The sequence below is a fragment of the Asterias amurensis genome, chromosome 2 (assembly GCF_032118995.1).
Source record: "Asterias amurensis chromosome 2, ASM3211899v1".
Lineage (NCBI taxonomy): Eukaryota > Metazoa > Echinodermata > Asteroidea > Forcipulatida > Asteriidae > Asterias > Asterias amurensis.
Window position 1 is genome coordinate 21040046 of NC_092649.1, and position 27831 is coordinate 21067876.

Consider the following 27831-nt stretch of genomic DNA (forward strand, 5'->3'; position numbering starts at 1 on the left):
AAAACTAAAGTGCTTTAAAAAAGGTACAATTAATTGGTCGGTTCAGAGAGTGAAAGCACGGTAAGTAGGTGCCAAACTTGAACCAGTTTTAGAATGTCAACCCCAAATTAGTTTTCCTCCATGGATTATGTAACCCCGATAGGAAAAGTTTCCGTATGGCGCCACCACCTTTTCACTCTTTTTTACAAAAAGGGATATCTCATTGAGGTAAATTAGATACTATATTATTTCATATCGAATGAAAAAGTGGTGGCGCCATACGGAAACTTTTCCCCCCGATACCCCATACAGAACAGTCAATTGTTTCGTTTGATTGACAGCTAGTTGCCATTGACTTACACAATGCAATGATCTACAATGGGTTAAACGTTAAAGCTACTTCCGGCTGTTCTGTCAAACAAGTACCGTTGTTTACGTCGAGCAAAAGGGAAAAGCCACAAAACTACCAGTTTTAAGACGGTCTAGATGTTTACACGGCTCTTACGAGGCCCATTCCTATTCTACAATCTGTCCTTAAGTAAAATACACGATAAAGCTTACCTATAGAGACATTAAATCACATCAAATGGTCGTATTAAATCCACGGTGTTAACAAACGTAACCAAGCATGGCTGGTAGCCATTTTGAATATCGCGTCACGGCAAGCCGTCGAGTACCCTGACACCTACTGTATGATTGTCTTGTGTTAAGCGGTAATCTGGTACATGTCGGTTACTTTGGCTGGTTCCAAACACCAGTGCCTGTCCTAAGACCGCACGGGTATACAAAACTGGTTCCCGCAAGATCGCGCCGTAATGAACCGAAATGCGTTAGTCTGTATATTCTAGATCGGAATAATATTGAATGATAAACAAACGCTTAAATTGTATTAAACGGTGGTTATTAAACCAAGTAAATTTTGTTTTTGTTTGAAATTATTTAACCCAACGGCGAAATTTATCAGAACTGAAAGAAGGGTCTAGGTTATTTGTTCGTTTCTCAAATTATTTGTAGCAATGGACCTACGCAGGGCCTAACTTGTATATTTAAATTATTTTATTGTGGACATAATCTAACTTCTCGATACACTTCACACACCCTACCCTTTTAAACAAATTAAAAGAAAATAAATAAAAGAAAAATAAATAAATGCAAGGCTAGAACACAAGCTCACAAAGGGGGGGGGGGGATCCTGCAGTCTTTACCAAGGGTAGGCCCTAAGCATTGCAGTTTTACCTAAAAAATAATGTTCTGCAGTTGAAATCATACTGCAGAATAAAATGAGCACTTTTCATTTGACTCTTCTTATAAAATGTATGTGTAAATATTAAAGTTTTGAGGTAGGCCTACTTTTAATTTCTTAGTACCGTGTAGGGGGGGGGGGGGTAAGTTTATGTTAATTTAATATATTAAATCAGTGCATACAAACTGGACACCAATCCGTTTAGTTTTCATTGTAGAATTTGCTACTTTTATTTAGGCTGTTTTAAGAATTCTTTAATGTTTACAATTTTGTAAAAATGTTAAGTTATCTAAGAAACCATAAGGTCATTAAATAGAGATGCCATGGTTTGTGTCAGCCGAAGTTCCCCGTTTATGCATGAATAATAAAGAGTTTTGTGTCCCTGTGGACACGTTGATTGGAAAAACTCTGCACAGATCGGACAAAATCAAACTGAACCAAGGTGGCATATCACCCAGACTTTTTGAGGACAAGCAGCTTACTCCTATTAATAAAAATGGCTGCATCAGTTTGGACAAAATCCAACAATGAACCAAAGTGGCATCACCCAACATTGAGCCTTCTTTAGGAAACGCAGAAGTTTAACCCTCTTACTGTGACTCCAATTAATAAAAATGGCTGCATCAGTTTGCGGCCAGTAGTTACGAATAATGCACCAATCATTTGTTTGCAATGGATAGGCATAAAGGGCGTACATACATTAAAAGTAAGTGCTACACACAGTTAGTTCAATACAAATTTGCATACATTTTTGCAATCTTTCCAAACTCTCTTTTATCAATTTATAAAGCATTGACCAGACTGCACTTGAATGAAATTGTTGGTGATATCTATGATTTCCTGTTAGTCCTATAATATTAGTAATGGAGACCTGTTTACAACTGTACATGCAAAGATTTGTATGCCTACTTGTAGTGTGGGAAAAAACCTTTCTGATTTTGGGGGTAATAATTATTTGCAAAATAAACAACTTTAGTTGTTGGTATGATTGTTCCAATATTATTGACTGCAAATAAATCACACCATAGTATGCAAATGAGTCCATTTCTTTTTCAAAGTTCAGTTTGAGTATTTCTGTGCTCAAGAAAAGAGCTTCCCAGTAACATGTAACTGCGCATGCGCATGGATAAGCTGTAGAAGTTTAACAATATGTCTCTCCTAATATTTTTTATGCATGACGTCATAATTCTACCCCAAAATGAGGCTATGGGCGCAAGTCCGCCACCACTTGCATTACGAGGCCATTACAACTTCTAGCTATGGGAGACTTATGCGTACAATAGGTGGCAGCAGACTTACCAAGTAATTCTATTGTTCTCCGTAATGTGCGCATGCGCAAGACGGCAAAAACAATGGAAATTCACCTTGTAAGTTTGCTGCCACCTAGAGATCCAAAGTTGCCATGTTATTTACACCATGAAAACAGGTCACATTTGATCTAAAGATTTATTTCTGGCTTTTTCAAACTAGACAGGCCATCAACTTGGACATGTTGATCAGAAAAATAGCAAACCGCAATTTATCAACTACAATACAATTAAATGTTTACAATTTCTAAGAACAAAACAAAAGAAATAGATGTTTATACAGAGGAAAATAAAAGATATATATACAATGTTACAGATTTTGTGAAATACTCTTAAGCATAGACGAGTATTTCGCTGTCTCGATTCTCAATAATTGTATCAATAAAGGAAGGTACACCATTTTCAATGAGTCGTGAAAACTTGTTTAACTTCAGATTTTACTTTTGTGGGGGAGGGGGGGGGGGATCAACCAAGGCCCGGTTCATACTTCTTGCACATACGAATATGATGCCACATGGCTGTTTTCGCAGCAAATGTTTCGCAGGAGTTCAACTGTCGAGAATAATTCCTTGCGAATTTATGACGTTCAAACTTTGTTTCGCATTCGCATGCACAGGAAGCTTGAACCAGGCTTAAATGTCCTTCAAACCAATAGACCTTTATCATGGTGAAGCCATCTTGAATTTCTTCCATTAATATCAATGCTACCAAACTGAGACTGGAAGAACAAAAGAGTCTGGTTCCTATTTGCAAAATGATTATTAGCATTCATTATTGTTGTTCGATACAAGGAACATGACCAAGATGGAGGCAGCTTAATAAATGTCTATAGTAAACTTTCCCATTCATTTGACGCAGAAAGGATTTTCTTGTCCAAATTAGTGATTTACAGACCTTGATTTAAGAAGTACAAGGGTTAAAGCAGGCCAGCCAAAACATTAACTTTTATGACTCTTGAATTTGGGTTGTCAAAACTATAAAACAAATCTGTGCAAATTTATACAATACCTAAATGCGTGCAATAAATAGCGAGTACATTAATGACAAATTTGACCGTTATCAGGTATTGAACATAGGGAAGAATTTGTGTCATCGGTTTGTCTTTGCTTCCAGATGTAATTATGTTATGTTAGTCAATACTGATGGTTCATTTACATTTACTGATTGTTTGGTTCAATGTACATAATGCAAAGTCAATTGTGACCTTGTAAATGCACATTACAGGGTAAAGGTTTTAACATTTCATTTTCATTCGAGAATTCTCCATCCTAATTAAGGTCTAGACAACATTCCCTTTGCATTAACTTGACATTCTTAGCAGGTTATAATATGTTCTAGAAACTCATTAAAAAAACAAAAACATGTTAGCTATGTAATAGTGGCATACAAATGGCCCATGCATTAAAGACGTCAGAAATGTTGCTCCACAAACTCCAGCGTTATTTACAGCAAACACACAAATTTAGCGAGGGAGTAAATTAGATTGAGCTACAGGGTGATTACTACCATCGAGTCATTGCATTGGTCCGTTGAACAGAGGTACAGTATGTTTATTGCATAAATAATGAGTATACTTACACCATTTGTTAAAACCATGTTGAATTTTATAATTACTGTATGTTTACATGAAACAAAGACACTTAATTTTGCCCGACCCCTCAGAAGGTAAACTTAACAGCAAATAATTGTGTCAAACGTCAAGGTTCTTTAAACTTAGTATCTTGTTCATAATTCTAGAGTAAGCCGTGTCAACATCACATGAACTGTCACCAACGATAAAGTAGAAGCCAATTGGAAATGCACTGAGCTTGTTTTTCTTTGAGGATTTACAGAAGAAAACACAAAGTATATAAGGTTTTCATGTAGTTATCTTTTCACTCTGTGCTTAATTTACTTTTATGTTTTAATGGGTGATAAAAGACATCGTTAGAAAAATCTACACTGAGTCTAATTATGCTAGTCAGAAAAAGTTCAATTGATATCGGCACAATTAGGTTCAACGTACAGCAATTAGTGAAGTAAAGGAAAGCCTACATATTAAAAAGAAACACAGTTGAGCAAGCAAGTTCCCGCCCATTTCACACGAGAACGAAGCCATTTTCTTGCAACCTAACTGGAAAAAAAAACAGCGCGTACCAATTACTGCGCAACCATTAATTCACCTTCGCTTTCGCGTGAAGTATGAATCAAGCTTTCATGCTCACTGTATTCACATTATCAAATAATATTTTTCAATAAATTAATAGGACAATATAACGTACCAAGCTGCAAATTTAACTTCATTTTAGAGTACATGACGTAGGCTCCTAAACGTATGTTTGAAAGATACAAGAAAACGAGACAAACTTTCTGAAATGCTCCATTTTTGTTACGTTGACCCAGTATTTCAGCATTTTTTTTAACCCAGTAAGGTAGTTTCACCAATGTAAAAAGGTAACAAACTGTCGGCAACTTTATACTGTGAAAAGGTAACAAACTGTCGGCAACTTTATACTGTGAAAAGGTAACAAACTGTCGGCAACTTTATACTGTCAGACTTTGAGGTGTTAGCTGACAGCAAAAACACCTCAGAAACACATCGTTCTTGAAAAAATGTGCAAGCTTAGAATTATCGCAACATTTGAACCACTGAGTGTGTCTGCCATTTTCACAGACTTCATTCCTCAATACTTGATTCATTTTTACACTCCTTCATTTTTTCACAGGGCTCGATTTTAACAGTGACGTAACAGGCCAGTGATTTAGAGCAATGGGCCAGTAAATTTAACAGTAATCTTAATTGTGTAGATAGTGTTCCTCTCATTTTGATTACATTCTTGTAAAGAATTCTCTGGTCTAGTAAATATTAGGAGCTACAATCCCTGCAGTCTTGGGGATTTTTTTCCTCAAATGCGAGGCCTGTTCAGTATAAGTTTGATTTGCTCCTTTTAAGGTATATAAAGTGTAGTATCTTTGCCTATCTGTTTAGCCGAGGCAATTGGATTATTAAGGGTTTTGTTGCAATGCTGCACAGTAAACTACCAGAGTTGCAGCCTACTAAAGGCCAAGTCACACTACAGCGATAATGAAAACGAAACCGATAACGATCACGACGCAAAGAGAACGCATTCTATTGGTTGAATTGCTCCACGCAGAATACGCCCACGCTCATTCAACCAATCGAGGGCGTTATTAACATTCTCGTTTTCGTTATCGTTTTCGAGGCCTGTGTGGCCGGGCCTTACAGTGGTACCCATCCATGATATTACAATATGGTAGATACCATCTCACAGTGTTTCTTAAATCAAGACTGGAATGGCTTGAACCCAGACTACTTAGCTGTTTCTATGTACATACTACTCTTGACAGGCCTGAGTTTGCAGATGATAGTGGCTTTAAAACCTAGTCTTGATCCAAGGCTGATCCTACAGTACGCCGATATGACAACTGATTGATTGGTACACTATTTGATTGGTACTCCATTGATGATAAAGAGAGTTGAAGAAAACCAGACAGCTTTGATGAGATAACATTGAGACTAGCAATCCCCCTGCAAAGGATAAAGACAATAAATATAAATCACAGGAAGTAATTACAACTAATGTAGCAAATGATTTGAGAAAGTGTTAAAGGGAAGGTACACTATTGGTAATTGTCAAAGACCAGCGTTCTCACTTGTTGTATCTCAACATATGCATAAAATAACAAACCTGTGAAAATTTGAGTTCAATTGGTCATCGGAGTTGGGAGAAAATGATGAAAGAAAAAACACCCTTGTTGGACGAATTTGTGTGCTTTCAAATAGGAATAAAAGACTTCTAGCTAGAAGTCTTTTAATATTTTAGTGAGAATTTACCTCTTTTTCAAAAACTACATTACTTCAGAGGGAGTCGTTTCCCACAATGTTTTATACTATCAACAGCTCTCCGATGCTAACTACCAAGGCAGTTATTAATAAAAAATTAGTTTTTAGTAATTACCAAACGTGTACCTTCCCTTTAAGAATCGTACACATTTCCTAGCTACAAGACCTGCACGGCCTATGGATTTTACTCCTAATCTCAAGCCCTGTGCATAACTAGTGCCATCCAGCATCCTTTTGTAGCACATGCTCATTTAGTTCTAAGTAGGATTTGAAACTTTGCATGGTTGAAATACGATATACGGTTTGCAGCAACACCATGTAATAACTATCTCTAAATGAGTTGGGGTGGTTCTCTAAATGAGTTGGGGTGGTTCTCTAAATGAGTTGGGGTGGTTCTCTAAATGAGTTGGGGTGGTTCTCTAAATGAGTTGGGGTGGTTCTCTAAATGAGTTGGGGTGGTTCTGAAAAGAACCGTTGGTTTCAACTCGACGTTTCGATCAGTTTGCTCTGATCGTCTGCTTTTTTTCCTTTTTTTCCAGAAGATAATCAGAGCATACTGATCAAAACGTCATGTTGAAACCAACGGTTCTTTTCAGAACCACCCAACTCATTTAGAGATAGTCATTACTTGGTGTTACCGCAAACCTTTCCATATCATTTTGTTCTAGTAATGTCTTTAAGTGACGAGCGCGAGAAAGTACTGTACACCAGCTTCGCATCTCCATAATGACGAGCGATAAAATAATTACGTCATCTGAGAGGGGTCTAGAGTATAGTAATCAGCAGCCACTTCTCAGGAAATAACATATTCATAAATACCTCAGACAGTTTTGCTATTCCTATTGGTGGTGAGCGCGTCACGTGGGGGTGTTTAGGTATAGGATAATGCCCGAGGTGCGCGCCATTCGTACCCACGAATGGCGCGTTCACCGAGGGCATTATGCGACTTAACCCACACCTGTGACGTCATGCTATTGTTAAAATCGCTCCATTATTTCGCACGAATGGCGCGATATTGTTTAATTTTTAAGTCAATTGTTTGTATGTATTACGTAAGCTTGTTCACTCCAGTGAACACCACTGGTGGTGTGTGAACAATGGACGAAGACCAACATTTAGGAAATATGCTCGTTCCTTCGATAGTGGCATCATAGATCGGGAGCGAAAGTGGCAGCAGATAAGTGATTTTGTTTCTTGACTTTAAGTAAATTTATACAAGTTAGTGATAGAAACAGACTATCAGATGATGTTGTAGCCGACTTTCTCGGTCTACAAAAAACCCAAAAGGTGAAGATAAAAGAAGTGACCTACCCGCGTACAAGCCTGAAGTTTCAGATTTGTTTTTAATAAACAAATTTAAGCTACCTTTATGATCAACAAGTTCAGTTGAGTTCCTGTTATTTTATGATGATATTGAAAAAAGTATCTTTGCAATCTTAAATTTTAGGGACTTTACTCACTTACCATGTTTGTGTATGATAAATTAAGCATTTTGAATTAATAAAAACAAAAACAAAAATACTGGTTAAAATGAAATTGATTTATCTGACTTTAAGACCTGCTTAAATTACTGTTGTAGTTCTATAATTATTTGTTAACATCTCAGCTAAATAATAATTTAATAATGTAGCTGTTCACTTGTGTGCCAACGATCATTTTGCAATACATGTGTAGCTCTATTAACCTGTGTTAAAAACCATTAAAAACAAAATAATATATGGTCCATGGCGTCATTGACTTGATTTACTTTGTTCCCTAACTCTTTTATGCACAATGGGTGAATAGATGTACCCATCGCGCCATTCGTGCAAAATAATGGAGCGATTTAACAATAGCATGACGTCACAGGTGTGGGTTAAACCTTTGATAATGACCAATGTTTATAACCGGTTGTGAGCGGATACTCAGCGCTAGTCTTGGTGCAAGGCGTTTCTTGGTACGGGCGATGCGGGCGCTGACCGTGAGTTGGCCGCGCTGTGTGTGAAAGGAAAACTCAAACATAAGTTAGACCCAAACCGTTTTAGCCTTGAGGTGGATGTAAAAAGTTGTTTCCATTGTGTTCAGACAGCACCGAGTTAAAACCGATGGTTTATCTTTGGTTTTAAGAGGTCAAAGCAAACGCGACCCTGTTACTCTAACATCCGGTTTATTGTCCTGTTCATTGGTCACCGTGTGTTTACGTAATGATTATGGAGGTCAATGGGTCGTCTGTTGTGAGTTAAACCAGATGTTTTTTTATATTATTCTGCCACACACAGTGTTAAAAGATAAATCTGAAGCAGTCTAAAGTTAAACCCCCTCGCTGGACGGTCTATCTTTTGTGGGTTGAACTCGATTCGGTATAACTTTAGTACCGTTCAGACACACAGAGTTGAACTCAATCGGGTTAAACCATGAGTTAAACCGACTTTAGTACTGTGTCTGAATGACCTCTAAGCTCGAAATACTCACCCCCGATAAGCATGCAAAGCACCAGATGTAACCCCTTCACACCAACACACATCCCCCTTTCTTGCTGCCTTTAGCCTTAGCTTTAGTCTTCCTTCTTGGGTCTGGTGTCTGACGATTGATCTGTCTGACCAGATCATGAAATATCTCATCCACGTTGATCTTAAGTTTGGCTGATGTCTCCAAGAAGGTGCTGTTCAATCAGGATAGAAATGAAAGGGTTACGGGTTGATGGCAAACCAACATGGGGATCAGTTTACTGTACACTTATACTACTAGTGGCTTCTTATAAAGCACTCAGGTCCGCCACGCAGTGACACCCATGGCGCTTCAACATTCTTACCCCTGGTAACTGGGCCTTAAATCATTTCTTAAACCATCTCAACTCCCTGGGGAGTATACAGCCTGTGCTGCCAATATGTAGCGCATTAAGCTAATCAATCACAAGAATCATCTCTGCCCCCACAGGTACCCACTTACCCCTGGGTGGAGAGAAGCTTGGTTAAGTGTCATTGCTCAAGGACACAAGTGTCTTAGACCTCGTATTGGACCCCGTATTGATCTCCCAATTTGAGAAAAGGGGGATCTGACCCTGCAAATTCTCTAATTAGGAGATCAAAGGGCGTTAACGTTAAACAGAGATCAAAGGGCGATCAAAGGTTGATCAAGCATAAGAGGGAAACACAAGGACAAACAGGATCAGAACCCGACAAATTTGATCAACCGTGGGAGTATAAAGTGGATCAATGCGCAATTATACTCATCATAAGTTGGAACACACTGGGCTTTGTTTGTTTTGTTGTCAACGTAAAGCTGATTTATTGGCAGAATTATTTAGAAAGATACAATGAAAGTAAAATGGGAAAGTTTAGCTGAATCCATCTCTACTTGTTGAGAAAAGCGGCAAAACACTTGTCATGGTAATTTCACAAGAGCGTAGTATCCGCTCACATTTAGCGAGATGACAGCGGGTACCAACTGCATCCCTGTCTGGCCGCAGCATTCACGATCTTAACCTTATACCTGAATGTTGTCTTTAAATTGCTGCTTATTAATGAACCATTGTGTACCTAATAAATCATATATACCATATTGCTTTTGTAATTTCGACATAAATGCGCATTATTGTATTGTATGACAGCATTGAAATAAATATTACTGACTGAAAGAATGAACAGCCAAATCTCATAAATGATTCATGCATGAATGGTTTCTTAAATTCAGATGCTTTTACTGATATCTAATCAACATGGGGATGTAAATGTACTTACCAGTTTCCAAACTGCTTAGCTAGGTTCACACCTTGGTCTTTACCCACAACTCTCTCGTCTTCTAAGTCACACTTGTTGCCTACCAGTACCATTGGTACCTGTAATCAATACCACAACCAGTATATAATGTTAACCACAGAAGTTCATCAGTTGAACTAAAAATTGGAAAACACCTGCAAACTTGCTGCTACTACACTAGGCAAAGTCTCTATAACATGAGTTACAACATAATAAATGTACCTTGCAAGTCAATACAATGTATGATTGCAGGGTTTGAAATTGGCGGTAGCCCGCTAGCCCTGTACTACCAGATTGACAGCCGGGCTACCGTTTCCCCCACTTTGCATTTCATTTGTTTCATAGTCATCAGTTATTCAGTTACAATAGTGTAGGGATGGCGCCAATACATTTAAAGGTCTATAAATCGTTTATCTTTGTTTGCATTGAAGCTAATACATCTAAACAAACACTGTAAATATCTTTTGTTATTAAACAAATCCTGATAGTAACATTAATTTACTTTGTTGAATTTTTTGCAACCATAGTTACTAGAAACATGTACATGTACACGACTAAAACAAAGTTAGTTTTGTCTCCATTGCAAGATCTGCTTCTACGGGTTATTTACAAAATGGGTGTCATTGAGAAAATTGCTGTGGCTGGATCTAAATCCAACTAAGTCCACCAAGGGCGAGCGGTTCAACAAAATTCAAATTCATGTTTAGATATGGGGCCATCATTACTGTGCAATCTGGGGGAAATCTGTGTTGGGCGGCACAGTGTATTTTGCTCAGAGTGCTGGGTGCAATTTGTTAGTTCTGGCATAGAGAAAGGACCATTCTCTATGGTTCTAGGCAGAACCACCCGGCACTACCCACTGTGGCTACCATACAACCATGTGTCAGACCAAAGCATTTACTTCAGCAGTGACACAATCATCAGTGTAAACACCTAGATACACTTCACCATGAAGCACCCCGCCCCCATAAATACCAACATTGTTGTGTGGTTAAGACTGAGTCATTAAAAACCTTCACTCCCTAAATAAGTCACTGGTTCAAGGGTCATCATTTCATTTTGAACGTCATCAAGTCAAAACCAACAAAAAGATGTTGCAAAATCACAAAAAAATTTATTTGTTTACATGTATGACTTAACCATTCCGAATGTCCATGGATAACTTCCATTGTTAAAGACCAGTATTCTCACTTAATAGTGTATCACAACACATGCATAAAATAACAAATCAGTGAACATTTGTACTCAATTGGTCGTCAAAGTTGCAAGAAAAAAATGAGAGAAAAAACACCTTTTTTTCACAAATTTGTGCGCTTTCAGATACCTAAATAAGAGGCTGCAGGCCTGAAGTTTTTTATTATTTGAGTGAGAAATTACCTCTTTCTCAAAAACTACGTAACTACAGAGGGAGCCATTTCTCACAATTTGCTTTACTATCAACAGCTCTCCATTACTCGTTACCAAGTTAGTTTTTGCTAACAATTATTTGAAGTAATTACCAATAGTGTCCAGTGCATTAAATACTATAAAAGTACACACCAATAAAAAGGGAAGTGAGTCACACATGTAGGATGTACCTCACTCATTTAGTGGTTTATTTAACAACTAATTTCCCAGAAACTTTGGAGTCAATTAAACGCATTGTTCACCACAACACTACACAATAAAATCACTGTCTTAAAGCAAATAGGAATATATTTGTCAAGGGGTTTTCATTTCACAATCAACTGAAACTCTAACAGTTTGACACAATTCGATCAAATGCATTTTTATCAGAGCCCATTTTCATCAAGCCTGTAAGCGCAAAATTTGCTTAGCACATAAAAGTATTGCTTAACAGAAACAGGCTACCAGCAAATATTACACTACGCTTACATTGTTATGACTGGTGCCTCACTCAATTTTTGCTTAGCATAGGAAGCTGTCAAGCAGTATTTTCTGCTTAAAAACTTTATAAAGTTGGGTCCAGATGTTTTGATGTTGACATTAATAGTAGTGCTGGGCATATAGTGAAATTTTGATATTCGGATACCGCTGGCCAACTATCCGAAATTAACCGGATATTTGAATAGTTTTTTCGCCGCTAGAGGGCGCTATTTAAAAAAATAATAATAAAAAAAAATTATAAAATAATTTTTTTTTTTCGCTAGAGGGCGCTGTTCGTTTGTGAATGAGATCTTATGGGCGGATTGATATTAGTTTTAGACAGTGTCACTCGGTTCATTCATAAAAATGACCGGATCTAATTTAAAGATGGCGATTTGCTTTTTCTTTTGATCGTGATTGACTCTACGTGAAGGAAAACTTTTGTAATCTTTGAACAAATTACGTCAGAAATGTCATTGTTTTAACTCTTCACGGAGGTGAGCATAGTTAAATACTTAATATATATGCTGTTTTATGCTGTCTTAATAGAAGTTTCATAAGGATTTAGACAAAACATTCATATCAGTTGTCGCCCGACGTCCGCGGACATTCGGATATTAAAGAATATCCGGTTACTCGGTTGTAATTACAGAATTATCCGGTTTGTAAATAGGTATTCGCGCCCTATGCAGATATCCGGTTAAGAAAAAAAAAGGCATTCGCGGTTACGGATAGGAAAACCTATTCGCCATTAACCGGATATTCGAATAATTCGCCCAGGCCTAATTAACAGAGTGTCATAATGATATGACAATCACTAATGTTCATGTACCATCAGTGACCGTTACAACATTATGCCACATGACAATCTTCAACTGAAATTCACAAATTAATGGGGTTTTCTTCTCTCTAATTGTATAAAACTCTTAAAGACACTGCACACTATTGGTAATTGTCAAAGACACGTCTTCTCACTTGGTGTATCTCAACATATGCATAAAATAACAGACCTGAGAAAATTTGAGATCAATTTGTCGCTGAAGTTGTGAGATACTAATGGAAAAAAAAGAAGAGATTATTATCAAAGTGCTAAGAGTGATTTTCATACTTACATTATCTGTGTCTTTGACTCGTAGGATCTGTTCCCTTAGATCCAGCAGATCATTGAATGTGGATTGGGCTGTGATTGAGTAGACTAAGACAAACCCCTGTCCATTCTTCATGTACAAGTCTCTCATCGCTGTAAATTGTTCCTTAACAAAAACACAAAGTTAAGATTGTCAGTCAAAAGTATATATTTGGTTTGCGGTATTACCATGTGTGTATCTACTTGCCAGGTAAAGTTTGTTCTTAGAGAACTGTCTTTCTTTATTCTACTACCTGACTTCCACGTAGTAGATTTATCGGATGTTCGAAAGCCTTCTCAGTTCTGAAACGAACTGGACTGCTTTTCAATTACTACCCGGGTGGAAGGTATAGAAAATTGGCTGGGACTAGTACTTTAGCTCATATGATCATAATTAACTGCACTACCGCGGAGTCAGTTCTTGTGGTCTCAATGTTTCGACTAGCTTGCTCGATGACTAGCTTGCTCTAGTCATCGTCAGGAGACGGTCCAAAGTAAATACTTTTAAAGGCACTGGGGTCGATTTCACAAAGATATTCCTAACTTAACTTAGGACTAGTCCTAAGACTCTTTAGGGGTTAGTAAAAAGTTACAAACATTTAAGGCTAGTCTTAAGTTAGGACAAGTAGAGATACATGCACAATAAGCCTTGAAGTCTTAACTCTTTGTGAAATCAAATCCACCCCTGGACAGGTTTTGTAATTGTCAAAGACCAGTATTCTCACAGTGGTGTATCCAGATTGAAATATTTAAGGGACTAATTACCTCTTTTAAAAAAACTATGTTACTTCACGGGGACTTGTTGCCTCACACCGTTTTATACTACACGTATCAACAGCTCTTTGCAACTCATTACCAAGTAAGTTTTATGCTTAATTTTTTTTTAGTAATAACCAAGTGTGTCCAGTGCATTTAAGTACACACATTCATTCCATGTAAAGTACAATAAAGCCAACTGTAGCCACAAATTTAACACAATCTTCAATTCCTTATACAATACGTTGTTGGTTATAGTCACTATTTTCATGGTTATTTTATTATTTTATTCATCCAAAACACCATAAAATGCACAATGATGGGAAAAAAACCTCAATGACTACAAATTATTCAAAGAAAAACTATTGAATGGACTTGAATAAATCGTTTGAAAAGTTTAATACAAATCAAATTATTACAATTCTGTCGTAATAATTATAATATATTATCTTTTAATAACAAACTAAAAGAAGGGAAGTAATATCTGGCATAATGTTCACACCACCACCTCTCATGGCCAAACCCGCCCCCTAGCATACACTTAGTCATGTTAGTGTGAACATGAAGGAAGGATGAATGATTAATGTATATATATATATATATATAAATATGTAATTTTTCTTATGATCTCTAGACCACAACACTACACACCCACATGCACTTAACCACTGGATGACCAGTTAAAGATACATGTATACTCTGTATTAAAGGGTTTTGATACCTTTTGTAGATCAAGTTTTTGGCCATGCCATGAATCCTACTCACTGTGAATGAAGATGTAACTGATTTGTAGAAATTTCAGTTTCATTAATCTTCAAGTTTTTTAGAAAAAAAGTGAGAATCGCAGAGCGATAATTTCAGGAGAGTCAGGTAAATCTGTTCTACATGCGTACATGTAAAATCATTTTTGAGTTTTACTGAAACCAAAATTTTCTATGTGACATTTTGTTCACTCATTTTTCAAAAACTACAGCACTTCAGCAAGTAATATTTTAAGGGAAGCTTTCTCCTACCAAATATCCTCAAACCTGTCAGAATTCTGCGAACATTGTGTTTTGTGTCAGACAAAAAGTACCCAGACCATTTAATAAAGGAACTACACAATTGGTTTTTGCTAACAAAACAGTTTTTGGCAGGATAAGCATTTTATGTAATCCACCAGATACATAAACTGACAGACATGTAGAAGTTTGAGAACGATCGGCCATCTGGGTCATGAGAGAATAGTGAAAAACCGATTACAAATTGACGCCAAAACAAAAATGAATAAAACGCTCACTGAGCGATAAACTCCAAATGCGAAATAAGATTATTTATAATTTCTCATCAAATATGACATATCAAACAGGAATTTTTCAAGGGATGTTTTCTACTATCATCATCATTAGACCATGTAAGTTTGATGTAAATCTGTGATCTTCACGAGTCTTGTTTCTTACCAATTCTGTAACGTTCCTTTAAAAGGAGTCATGTTGCAGTAGTAGCAAAGTTTACATTACTTCATACAATGTTTTTATAATATTGATGGATAGGCTTACAGAATTTGGATTATATTTCCTTTCCTGTCCATAGTTTAGCATTTTTGTGAACTTTGACTGCTGATGTAGATTAAAAATATGACATGACTCATTTCAGAACATTTAAAGACACCAGCCAATGAGACAATTCAACTGGAAAGATTTAGATTTGTTTTCATTTACAAACATGTTGGTGTACATTTTAATCTTGGTTCAAAAATGCAAAAATCATTTCAAAAAGATTTGATCTTTAAAGATTTTCTCTACCAGCTGCTAGCTTAAAGAAGTCATTTCACTGGTCTGCTAGTGTTTACTGTTTCACTGAGTGGATACACTTTTCAGCCATAAATTACCAGCACCAAGCTAATCCGCATCAACATTACTAAAGCAGCATGCAGCATCAGTGTCCAGCTTTCTCCAGAAGACAATCAAAGCATACTGATCAAAACGTCGAGTTGAAACCAACCGTACCAGCGTTTCTTTTTAGAACCACCCCGACCGACTCATAGAGATTATCATTACATGGTGTTATCGCAAACCTTTCCATAACAATAAATTAGCCAGCCGAACCACTTTGAGAGAATTTAGTCTTTCAGTGTTTGAACTAGCATTTAGCTAGCGGACCACAGTTAAGGGAGAAAGCTACATGCTTTTGTAATTGTTCCATTAGCGAAGCGTTTTCTGCCTTCAACTTTTTCAGAGGCAAAGCATGCTTTTGATTTTGAAAAAAAAAGTTAATTCCTTATCCTGTAGTTTTCAATAATGCGTCAAACAACGAACCAACCTGTGTAAATGACATAAACTCCAGGCAACCCATTTGAATGAAAAACGCAAAAAAACTGGTTTGCTTTCTCAAGGATTTTGTAAACATTCATACCAAGTTTATTTTGATTGCGACAACCAAAATATGCATGTAGTCAAAAGTGTTTCAGATGTGGTTTCACATTACAGATCAAGAGTAGCCGACAAAAGATATTCCTACATTGACATTTGATATTCAGTCTGTAAGTTCAAACTCACAAAGACTTCCTACTGTCTTCCACTTTCATTCTTTTTAAAGAAATCAACCAGCACAAACTTATCAGTTGTCGGCGAAATATTTTTCTGTACAAACACCACAGTAAGGAATACATTAGCTACATTATAAACATCGAGACCAGAACAAATACATTGTTAAAGACACTGGACACTATTGCTAATTGTCAAAGACCAGTCTTCTCACTTGGTGTGTCTCAACAATGCACAAAATAACAAATCTGTGAAAATTTGAACTCAATTGGTCGTCGAAATTGTGAGATAATAATGAAACTGTCACACGAAGTTGTGTGCTCTCAGATGCTTGATTTCGAGACATCAAATTCTAATTCTGAGGTCTCTAAATCAAATTCGTGGAAAATTACTTCTTTCTCAAAAACTGCGTTACTTCAGAGGGAGCCGCTTCTCACAATGTTTTATACCATCAACCTCTCCCCATTACTCGTTACCAATCAAGGTTTTTTGCTAATTATTGTTTTGAGTAATTAATTACCAATAGTGTCCACTGCCTTTAAAGAAATCAAACAGCAGAAACTTATCTGTGTTGGCGTATCATTATTCTGTACCAACACCAGAGTAAGGAAAAGCTATATTATAACCATTGAGACTGGAACAAAATTATTGTGTAACTTACTAGGAGACCCAACCCATTACTTCCAATTGCTATCCTATTGCTCCATTACAGGATTAGTAAAGTACCAGGAAATGTGTATATATACATATCCTACCAAACTGACTGCAGTGATGTAGTTAACAGCCATACCAAGTACATGAAGTATTTATTCACATGTATGACTATCGTTAGCATTTATAAACAAGTTGATCTTGTGTTGGTCCCGAAACCTAACACAGTTCAGTTTAAGTTCACACAAAGACCATTCATCGACGAGCGGCCAATAATAACTGGTACTTACATGTATGCTCAAAAACATGTGTTGGGTTGGTACCACTTATATTAGGCCAAGTTCGTGCAAGGGCTATAGTATATGATTGACTATCATTTGACTAACCCTGCCGACCTCTGTCTAGTTGGACTACGCTAGTTTGACTATTTGGAACCAATCTATCGAGCATGGTCGCATCGCTGGTTACCAACAACCGTTTTCATAGCACAGCGCAGAGTGGACCAGTTATAATAAAATGATAAAGTGTGTTAAATTGCCGTTCGCCCTGAGATGACATGACAAGAGCCAGCTTCTGTACGCATGCCCTATGTATGTCACTTAACAACCACTCGTTGTAACCATTAATCCTTGCACGAACTTGACCATAGTATCATCATACAGTTGGCAAATGGTACTTGTGTGAACTTGGCCATGGGTGTCTTAGATCTGTGTACATGGTGTAAGGGAATGAAAGGGTAGCGAAGAGTTCTTAAACTGCCGTTTAAAACCGGCAGGGTCGTGGCCATGCGATAAAGGCCCGAGCCGAAAGCCATGACCCTGCAAGGTTTTAAATGGCAGTTTAAGAATGAGTCACAACTCTTTCATTTCCATTCATAATTGTTTTTGGGGTTTTAGGGCGTAATAAAGTGAGAAACTCTGTAAAACTTATCTGTTTTCCAACGCCATTGAGCTCTGTGCGTGTGTTGCATTTTTATAACTGCATTTGTGCGAGTAGTATGCATCTTAACTTATCCGAAAAACAACCGGTTATAAACAGCTCCATCTGGTCATTTTCAACCGTTTAAATACGCCCACGTGACGTGCTCTCCACCAATAGGAATAGCAAAACTGTCTGAGGTTTTTATGAATGCAGTGTAATAACAAGTACTTACTGTTCCTGCTGTATCCAGTATTTCCAGCATACATGACAAGCCATTTTCTTCCACTTGCTGTAAGACAAAACAAAAACAATAGATGCGTTACATATACATCAAATCCCAATGAAGACCAATTGATTTTTCTCTCATCCCAAGTTTGGTAATACACTTGTATGGCAATTAGGCACCATACCAATTATTATATAATATGTAACCGATAATATTTCTGTTATGAGACAAACCATTTACAAAGGAAATTGTGCTTTTACATTGTGGGTTGACATGGTTAACTAATATTTATTTGTGTATTGTGGATTTTTAAGATGTCTGAACCATTTAATCACACAAGGGACAGATTCTACTCACAGTGTTTAACAGTATTATGTAAATTTAGTTAAAAAGTGGTGTAAAGTGTAGCACTAAGCAAACTAGATTTAAGCTGTTCCAATTCTATCTCATGTATGTTAGTTGGTTTACAAATTAGCCTGGAATTTTTGATCTTTGAAAGGGCAAGGCCATTTTCATTTTGCAAAGGGCACTTCCATTGTGAAACTGTTGGAGGGGCACCAAGGCCAAGACCAAGGGCAATGAAGGGCATAGCGTCTGTGGCCCACATGTGTGGTTCCAGGCTTGAGACATTTCCCTGAAGCATTTTACTCTTAAGGCATTTTTTTGCAATGGGAAAGTTCATGGTATGACTGCTTAGTATTAGTATACACCAACAAATGTACAAATAATTCCTGTGTCACTGCTTAACCTTTGAGCGTTAGTGATGAAAGAGGAAGTATTGCCATTAGAAAAGGCAAGAAGATATTGACAAAGATATTTATCAATCATGATGAATCACGTATAGACCCACTGCATATGATGTCACTCTCAAAAAGTAGGCAGATCATTGAAAAATAGCTGTTCTCTAGGCGGCAAAACGTACATGTGGCCTCAGCATACTTGTACCATTTCGCGTTACACAAGGGAGAGCTATTGACTTCTTACACAATAAATAACGCGCTTCCGAACAATGCGCATATTTTTGGGTGTCAACTCCCTTTTGTGCATGTTTGTATACAATTTTGACACAAAAAATGACACCCAGGATAGGCACCTGCGCATGTTGCAAGGGGTCTAAATACCAGTAATTATCAAAAAAAAATTATTTTGTTTTAATACTGGTGTAATTTCTAAAAATGAAAATTAAATTTATCTAGCGTAAATATGCCTTAAAGCCATTAGACAATTTAGGTAAACAGTAATTGTTCAAAGGCCCACACTTCGTGTATCACAACTTACGTGACATAACAAACCTGTGAAAATTTAGGCTCAATCGGTCATGGGAGTTGGGAGAAAATAACGGGAAAACCCTCCCTTGTTTCCGCACTTTTCGCCGTGTAATGATGCATTTAAAATAAATCCTTAATTCTCGCTATCGAGAATTGATAATTGTTTCAATGTTTTCTCAGTAAGTAAAGCATTTTATGGAATAATATTTCAAGAGAAGTCTTTCACCACTACCTTTTGTAAACCCAGTAAGTTATTTGTAAATCTTTTAACTTTTTGTTTTTTTCTGTTCCGAAAGTATATAATGGCTTTAATAGCAAGCTTTTATTTTAAGGTTCAGAGAATGTTGTGAAGGTACATGTAATATAATAATGTGCAACCGGTTTACATCATGTACATGAATACATGTAACGCCTTGAAAATGACACAAGATGATGTTGGGCAAGAAGCAGCTACAAGACTTAGTAGAAACAGTCCGACAAAATCCATCTCTTAAGGATAAGTGTAGACTAAGAATGTAACAAATAGACTGTAATACTTTAATCTGAAGAGCAAAGTATTTATGCTGAATAGTAACATCCACAGGGCAACTTAGAAATATAAATTGACAAAGCCTAAAAAGTATTTGAGAAAAGATTATTATTTCACTTATTGTGATAGCTTTTCTAAAGACATCTTAAATTCAAAGCTAGACTTGTGGACAAGTTGATTGTTAATGGTCTGCCGCGGTGAGATAGTCGAGTTGTGGCGGTGCTCTTGCAAGATCACTACTCTTGCGCGAACTGTAAATGGGACCGTAATCGTGAGAGCAGTAGTCTCGCGGGGCCAGCAGTCTCACGAGAATACCACCAAAATCGAAGGGAGATTCGGAATAGAGTCGGAACGCTATCATCACTTAACGACTTGTCCACAAGTCTAATTCAAAGCTTGCAGGCTACAGATTCACTTACATGTATGAGGCAACCTTGGTACACTGGCACATGGTTTGATTAATAAAAACATAGAAATCTCAAGTCTGTATATTAATGACGAACTGAGGCACTCAATGCATCATGAGTGTTGAACAACAATGAAAAGCTTTCTTCTAAGTTCAAATTTCATCTGACATATAATAACTTTGCTGTTCTCAAGGCATATAAAAGGTCCCATCAAAAAAGACCAAAAGAAACTAATTCCAGTTCACCATCAACAAAACCCAAGCCTTTTAAAATGTTAAGAACTCTTTGACGGGTATCCTTGAAACAATCTCAGAGAATGGTTGTATTGTCCATTCATTCAAACATTTGGCCTTGTAGGATTAGCATGGTTCGTTCAACTGGTTTAGGCTTGAATGACTTGATTGAGAGGTACATGTACATGATCACTTTTGCAGTTGAACAGTATTATAACAAAACCAACATGTCTGTACACAGATCTAAGACATCCAGAAAAGATCGAGAGGTTTATTAGATAAACGCATCCTGTATTCTTTAAACCATTCGGGAAAAACATATTATATTTTCAAGAGTTTAAATTAATGAAGTCAAAAGAAAGTCCAATCATTGGGTGATAATTGAAGAAAAACCATCAAAATTTGGTGACAATCGGTTGAATACTAATGCAGGACTGTATTGACTTTTTGGAAGGTACAATGTACAGTATTTGTGTAGCAGCAATGATAGAACCGTTATGCCCACAAACCTGGGTTTGATTTCACCATGGAGGAGTACTCCTTCCTCCATGATTTCACAAAGTACAAAGATCCATCTTTTTCAAGAGGTGTTGTCAGTATTACCATAATAATTTGTATAGTGACATCACACTCTACTAAGAGCAGAGTGCGGTTAATGTGCAGTACAGAGCAAATTTAGCTCTTTGTTAAATTGGCATTGTACAAATGAACTTACAAACCCACAATATCAACAAAGATTAATAATTTCCTTGTTGTTCAGAAAGTTGACACCAAGATTGACTTTTAACACAACCAGGAAGGAAACACAAATTGTAACATTATATGTTTTTGGCATTTTGGAATCGACTTCATGTAGGAGTGTAGCACGCTCTGAAAAATATGCAAAGCAGGCACAGCAGGGAAAACAACACAATGTAAATGACAATATTTGTTGTGAATTTGTTTTACAAGATAATGTTTCTAACATAATATGAATTGTTACAATGTACAGTGTAATGAGTATTTGTGTACAATCAGTCAGAAACTCAAAGTTGTGGTAGAATTGTGCTACACCACTTCCTTCAAGGTTTACCCAAAAAACATGACTCTTGTCGTCACGCAGTCTTCAAAATAACCTAAATGGCAACCACAGCAATTGCAGTTGTGCCCTATGTCAATTTATTGGTTTGATTATAAATGAATTGCAAATAAAGAAATTGTGATCCAGTAACACGACGACATTACTTTTTCTGGTCATTGTGAAATCAGTGGTAAGCTTGGTCGGATTTGAACCCACAACCTTGTGATTGCTAGTCCTGCAGTCTATCCACTGGACGACACTAAGATACAATTGACATTGTCTCTGGTACTGTAATAGTCTTATAGTGACTGTGCCCCACATGACCTTCTTATTTCAGTGTATACTAAACTACCCAACAACTTATTTAGAAAGTGATTGAGTTTCCAGAGACAATATGATACTGAATGAAGAATGATTGTATCAACACTGATCCATTCTTAGCATTACTAAGATAGTCATGACGGCCAGTAACACCATGTAATGACTATCTCTAAATGAATTGGGGTGGTTCTGAAAAGAACCCTTGGTTTCAACTCTGTGTTTCCATCAGTATGCTCTGATCGTCTTCTGGAGAAAACTAGACTCTGTCATTACATGGTGTTACAGCAAAACATTCCATATCACATTTCCACCATGCAAAGTTTCAAATCCTATTTAAAGGAACATGTTGCCTTGGATCGGACGAGTTGGTCAAAACAAAAGCGTTTGTAACCGTTTTTTTATAAAACGCATATGGTTGGAAAGATGTTTTAAAAGTAGAATACAATGATCCACACAAGTTTGCCTCGAAATTGCGTGGTTTTCCTTCTACTGTGCGAACTAACATGGTCGGCCATTTATGGGAGTCAAAATTTTGACCCCCATAAATGGCCGACGTGTTAGTCGACAAGGTAAAAGGAAAACCACGCAATTTCGAGGTATGTTTGTGTGGATCATTGTATTCTACTTTTACAACATCTTTCTACCCATATGCATTTTATAAAAAACGGTTACAAACGCTTTTCAAAGACCAACTCGACCGATCCAAGGCAACGTGTTCCTTTAAACATTATACTGATAATGAATGGATCATGTAACTCTACCAAAAATGTTATAATCCAGTAATATTAATAATCCAAAAGGAAGACTGATTGGGTGTTTTTTTTTGTGGGGGTTTCAGGCCTGGAATTACAATTTTTTTAGGGCAAGGCCACTTTGGCCTTGGAGCAGGCCAAATTTTGAAGGGCACCAAGGCCAGTAGAAAGGGCACCAAGGCCAAAACAGTGAAAGTAAAAAAGGCATCAAGGCCCCCCAAAAAAATTGACCAGGGGGACCCCTACGGGTGGTAAACCCAATTAAACAGTTCACATGAATAAGGATATTGATAATCAAATCTCAATAAGGATATTGATAAATCATATCTTATTCATGAGCAAGCTGTACCATTTTAATTTTAAAACAATGTTTGTATTATTTAAAATATAAAAATACTAACACCCCCCCCCAAAAAAAAAGAAAAAAAAAAAAAAAAAAATCCTTAATTGCCCCCCCAAAAGAAGTCATGTTTCTTGCATTTTGCAGCAAAGCTTTCGTACTCATCCCTTTCAGAACGCTTCAAACGCTCTTTTCGCGGCATTATTCTATTATGAAGTTATATCGTTGACCTGAAAAGTTGTTGCAAGCGATAGTAACTAAAAAGTTTTTTTCAGATCACGCGGTGTAACAATGCCACCAACAGAGGGCGGTCGAAAAACAACAGCGCCCGCTGTCGTTCAATGATTCATGTAATAGGCGGGTCCCCTGTGAAAATGGGACGTCAGATGTTCGGGCCAATCGCATGTACATGTGTACGCGTTTGCAACGGATGTCACGATGGGAATAACAACAAGTTGCGCTACTCGTTGTTTGTACGATGATGACTCTTGACCTGATTGCGTTGGATTATATTTGTTTACACTTCACAAGCGAAGTTTTGTTGGACGAAGATTAAAAACGTAAATATTTGGGGGTTTTTAATAAAAAAAAGGCACTACGGCCCTTTTTTTAAAGAAGAAAAAAAGGGCACGACAGCCAAAAGGAAAAAAGGGCACGGCAATTATGGCCGTGAAAACCGGAAATTTTTGAAGGGCATCACGGCCAGTTGGAAGGGCATCGACGGCCATGGCCGTCGTGGCCGCCGTGTAATTCCAGGTCTGGGGTTTGTTTTGTGACTGAGAGCAGTATTTGAAGCTGCGGCCTCCAGATTAACGTGCTGGAGCTCAACCATCTGAACTGAGCTATCTACCCCTACTGTTAGTGGTACCCCTATTGTATCAATATCTTTGTCTGGTGGAGCCAGACATAACGCCTTGGTGATCCCTCTTCTGCAGCTTCCAAGATTGTATCATAAATATATATTTGGTTTGCGTTAACACCATGTGTGTATCTACTTGCCAGGTAGAGTTTGTTCTAAGAGAACTGATTCTATTTATTCTACTGCTGCAGAGTAGATTTATAGGATGTTCGGGAGACTTCTCAGTTCTGAAAAGATCTGACCTGCTACTGTCCGCGCGGAATTATAAAGAAAATTGGAGTGGACTACTACTTCAGCTCATTGGATCGTACCGCCGAGTCAGTTCTTGAATATGTCTCAATGTTTCAACTAGCTTGACTGACTGGCAAAATATTTTAAAACCTTATCAGTAACTTTTTACTTTACCTTTCTGTAGCTGTCTTCAATCGTTGGATCATACTTCTCCACAAAGATCCCCTGTACAAACTGTACTGTCTGCAAAAAATAATAGCACACAGGTATATGTCACACACAATCGTCCTTTCATTTTTATGCCATTTTTAGCATACTTGACTTTACCATTATAAGAAACGTACGTGTAGACGCCATACGTGAGCATGCAACAAGCCCAAAGTGGCGACATCACCCAGAAACAAAACAACTTTTTGAAGTTCACATTCACGTATCTACTCGCATAACGTGCAGCTAAACATCACTAATAATTCACATCTATTCATAGTTTCAGAAAACTCACACTAAGAACTCACACCAAGCCTAATTCTTTACAGTAGGCAACAAAGGTGATTGCCTCTATGCCCCTGGTGATTACCTTGGTGTCCTTAAAATGCTCCAATAGACACTTACAATTTCCTAAGTCATGGTGCCCTTTACCAAGAGCAAAATGACTTGATGCCCTTGCCCTTTTAAAAATGAGGACTGCACTACCAATGGCCATTTATTTGTGACCTTTACAAAAATACGAAATGTCTTCAATTATGCAAAACGAAGAATGAGCCAAGGTAGTTTGTTGTTCAAACTTGGCTGTCTCACTCTCTGGTCAACTTCAGCATAATCCTGTAACATTTTTAGACTTGAATTTCAAATGCCTTGGTTTACAATCCTGTACAGATCATGACTCTATCTCAGTCCTTTCTTGGTGAACCCACTCAACATTGCCATCAGAGACTGTAAACCACGGAACAACAGGCCTGGAATTTTATCTTTGAGAGGGCAAGGCCATTTTTATTTTTTTTAAATGGAAAATCTTATGGGAAAATTTTTAAGGGGCACCAAGGCAGTAAAAATCACAAACTTCATAAAAGACACATTTTATTGAGTTATATTTACCAAGGCACTCTTGCCAACACCACCAGATCCCAAAACGACGAGTTTGTATTCACGCATGGTTGTTTATTGTGATTCTGGAAATAAAAGAATAAACAAAATGATTTAGAAAGGAACATCTCTAAAAATCAGGTGAAGAGATGTTAAATACATGTAATGTTGGTTGGAGTCTGAGTTGGTTGGTTGGTAGTACAAATTGGTTGGAGTCCGAGTTGACCGACTTCTCCATAATGTTGAGTAAATAGCTTGATCTTTGATGCTCACAAATAAAATAGCCTTAACATCATGAACCTACACCCGCACAGGACAATAATCTGCGAAAGCGACAAAGCTGACGATATATTTGAATGACCAATTTTATATTTCAAGACAAGATTATGGTTTGGTCAGTAAACAAGTGAAAAATTTACATTGGAGTGTTTAGGCCTAGATCCCCAACTCAATATTCCAATATTTAAGGGTGGCTACGAGAGACCGAAGTCGGTCACTTCGTACCCAAGTCACTTCACACCCAAATTGTCGCACCCAAGTCACTTTGTACCCAAGTCATTTTGTACCCGAGTCACTTCGCACCCCAATTGTCTGACTCTGGCAGAAGTGGCCGGCTTTATTATTATTTTCTTTCATGTGGACATCGACACTGATTATATTTCATGGTAATTAAATGTTCCTCACTAGCCTTCGTTAAAAAAAATGTCCAGTTATAATTATTATTGGTGAATTAATGTTCTTCCATTTGGCGCGATTTTCTCATGGAGCCATTGGCTCCGTTTTTGACTTGTCCGACGGAGAATGGCACGCATTGAGGGCTATTTTACACAAGCTTTTCCTCCATAAATTACTACGTTTTTCTATTTTAAACTCTCCCAAAAAGTGAATGTTTTATTTACTGATGTGATAACCAATGCTGATAACAAACACGAATCCCCAAACTTTGGTTTAAAAAAATAACGAAGGTTTGTTTCAAATCGATTCCTTCGTCTTCATCATCCACATTTACTTAACTCCATGGTCTCAACAACCGTACAATTTATTCACTTATGACGTGACTTGGGTACGAAGTGACTTGGGTACGAAGTGACTTGGGTACGAAGTGACTTGGGTACGAAGTGACTCGGGTACGAAGTGACTTGGGTACAAAGTGACTTTGGTACGAAGTGACTTGGGTATGAAGTGACTTGGGTACAAAGTGACTTGGGTACGAAGTGACCGACATTCCCTAGATCCCCAACTCAATATTCCAATAAATAAGGGTGGCTAAAAGAGGGACCAGCCTGATACTTTGACAAGAAGCACCTAAAGTTCATGGAACCAATGCATCATCTTGTCAAGAGGTAGTTTTGTTTACTTTTGAACATGTGTTCTAGGCAGTCTGTGACTCGCGGGCGAATTTCCACACCTTCAACGGTAGCCTTCTTTCAACGAGTGTGCAAAATACATAAATCTGCCAAGTTTAAAGGATGCTTGATTTGAACGCTGAGTGAACAAGAAGGCACAAAACGTAATAAAAGGTGCTTGGGGTTCGACAAAGTAATGTTATTATTTTTATAATAATTTTTTACAATAATATTTTCAATTCATCATCCACATTTACTTAACAATCATAAAAATTTTCCCTTTCATGGTTTTTCCTTCAGTTTTCAAATTAAACTTACAAACAAACTAACAAATATTTACTTCTCCTTTTCATGTAGATATCCAGTAAATTTTACACACGTACATTACAAACCAGTGTGCTTAGTCATTGGATGCAAATTCCCCTCAGATACCAAGTAGCATAAACGCCTCTTCTTGCGATCGACAGCGTTCATGTTGCATGTACACTTTTGTTCAGTCAGTACATTCATGGAGGTAGGATTCACGAATACCCTTTCACACACAACAGTAAACATGCAACCCGCACAATTTCTGTCAAAGATACTAAATTTCCCCCACAAATACATCTCTTTCGACTATTTCTTATAGACAACATATACAACTATTCATTAATGATATTATGATACCAAAAATACGAACATATAACAGTTTTAAATCCACAAACTTACGAAATTCTCGAGTAGATCCAAAGTGTTGGGCGAGGTCTGTTTGGCCGCTGCATGTGACGTCACTTTTATAAAATCTTAACAATTCTAAATATAGAATTGTGGTGCGGCAACATTTTTTTGAACCCACGGACTTGGAAAATACGAATTTAAAACTTAGAAACAGCTTGTTGTAATAAAATATTAATTACGAAGATTTCATATGTAAATATTTGGGAAATATTAGTCACTAATTCAATAAATTTTTGTAAGAAATGTAGATTTTTCAAAATGTATTTTTGTCACCAAGAGAGGGCGCCAGACATCCGTACTAGAGGTCACATCACAAGGTCAAGCGATCCACGCGCAACAAAATTCTATCGTGTGTACTTTTGTGTCGTTACTTGTCATGTGTGGTTGATGTTTTGGTGGGGTCCTACTAACTCTATTCTTATTCATAAAGTCGCAGTTTTCTGGTTGTTTTGTATCTTTCACTTGTGTGTGTTACCTTCCAGTCTGTACTGTTCAGTTTTGTGT

At 37.3% G+C, this 27831-nt stretch overlaps 1 protein-coding gene across 1 annotated transcript; it reads right to left on the reverse strand.

Moving 5' to 3' along the window:
* Nucleotides 1-1422: 1422 nt before the first annotated feature.
* On the reverse strand, nt 1423-27392 carry LOC139953523 (ras-related protein Rap-1b-like). The gene is made up of 8 exons (XM_071952967.1): nt 27319-27392; nt 25277-25350; nt 24356-24424; nt 18188-18244; nt 13089-13229; nt 10093-10190; nt 8825-9014; nt 1423-6058 (listed from the first exon to the last, which is right to left on the reverse strand). The coding sequence occupies exons 2-7, from the start codon at nt 25331-25333 to the stop codon at nt 8861-8863; spliced, it is 576 nt and encodes a 191-aa protein (XP_071809068.1). The 5' UTR covers nt 25334-25350; nt 27319-27392; the 3' UTR covers nt 1423-6058; nt 8825-8860.
* Nucleotides 27393-27831: the final 439 nt, after the last annotated feature.

Bases quoted from the DNA above. Each gene is read 5' to 3' on its own strand.
- LOC139953523 (XM_071952967.1), bottom strand. From the start codon at position 25,333: ATGCGTGAATACAAACTCGTCGTTTTGGGATCTGGTGGTGTTGGCAAG. The intron at 18,245-24,355 runs GTAAAGTAAAAA...TTTGTCTTACAG, and splicing joins TTGAAGACAGCTACAGAAAG to CAAGTGGAAGAAAATGGCTT. The intron at 10,191-13,088 runs GTAAGTATGAAA...TATTGATTACAG, and splicing joins GAGTCAAAGACACAGATAAT to GTACCAATGGTACTGGTAGG.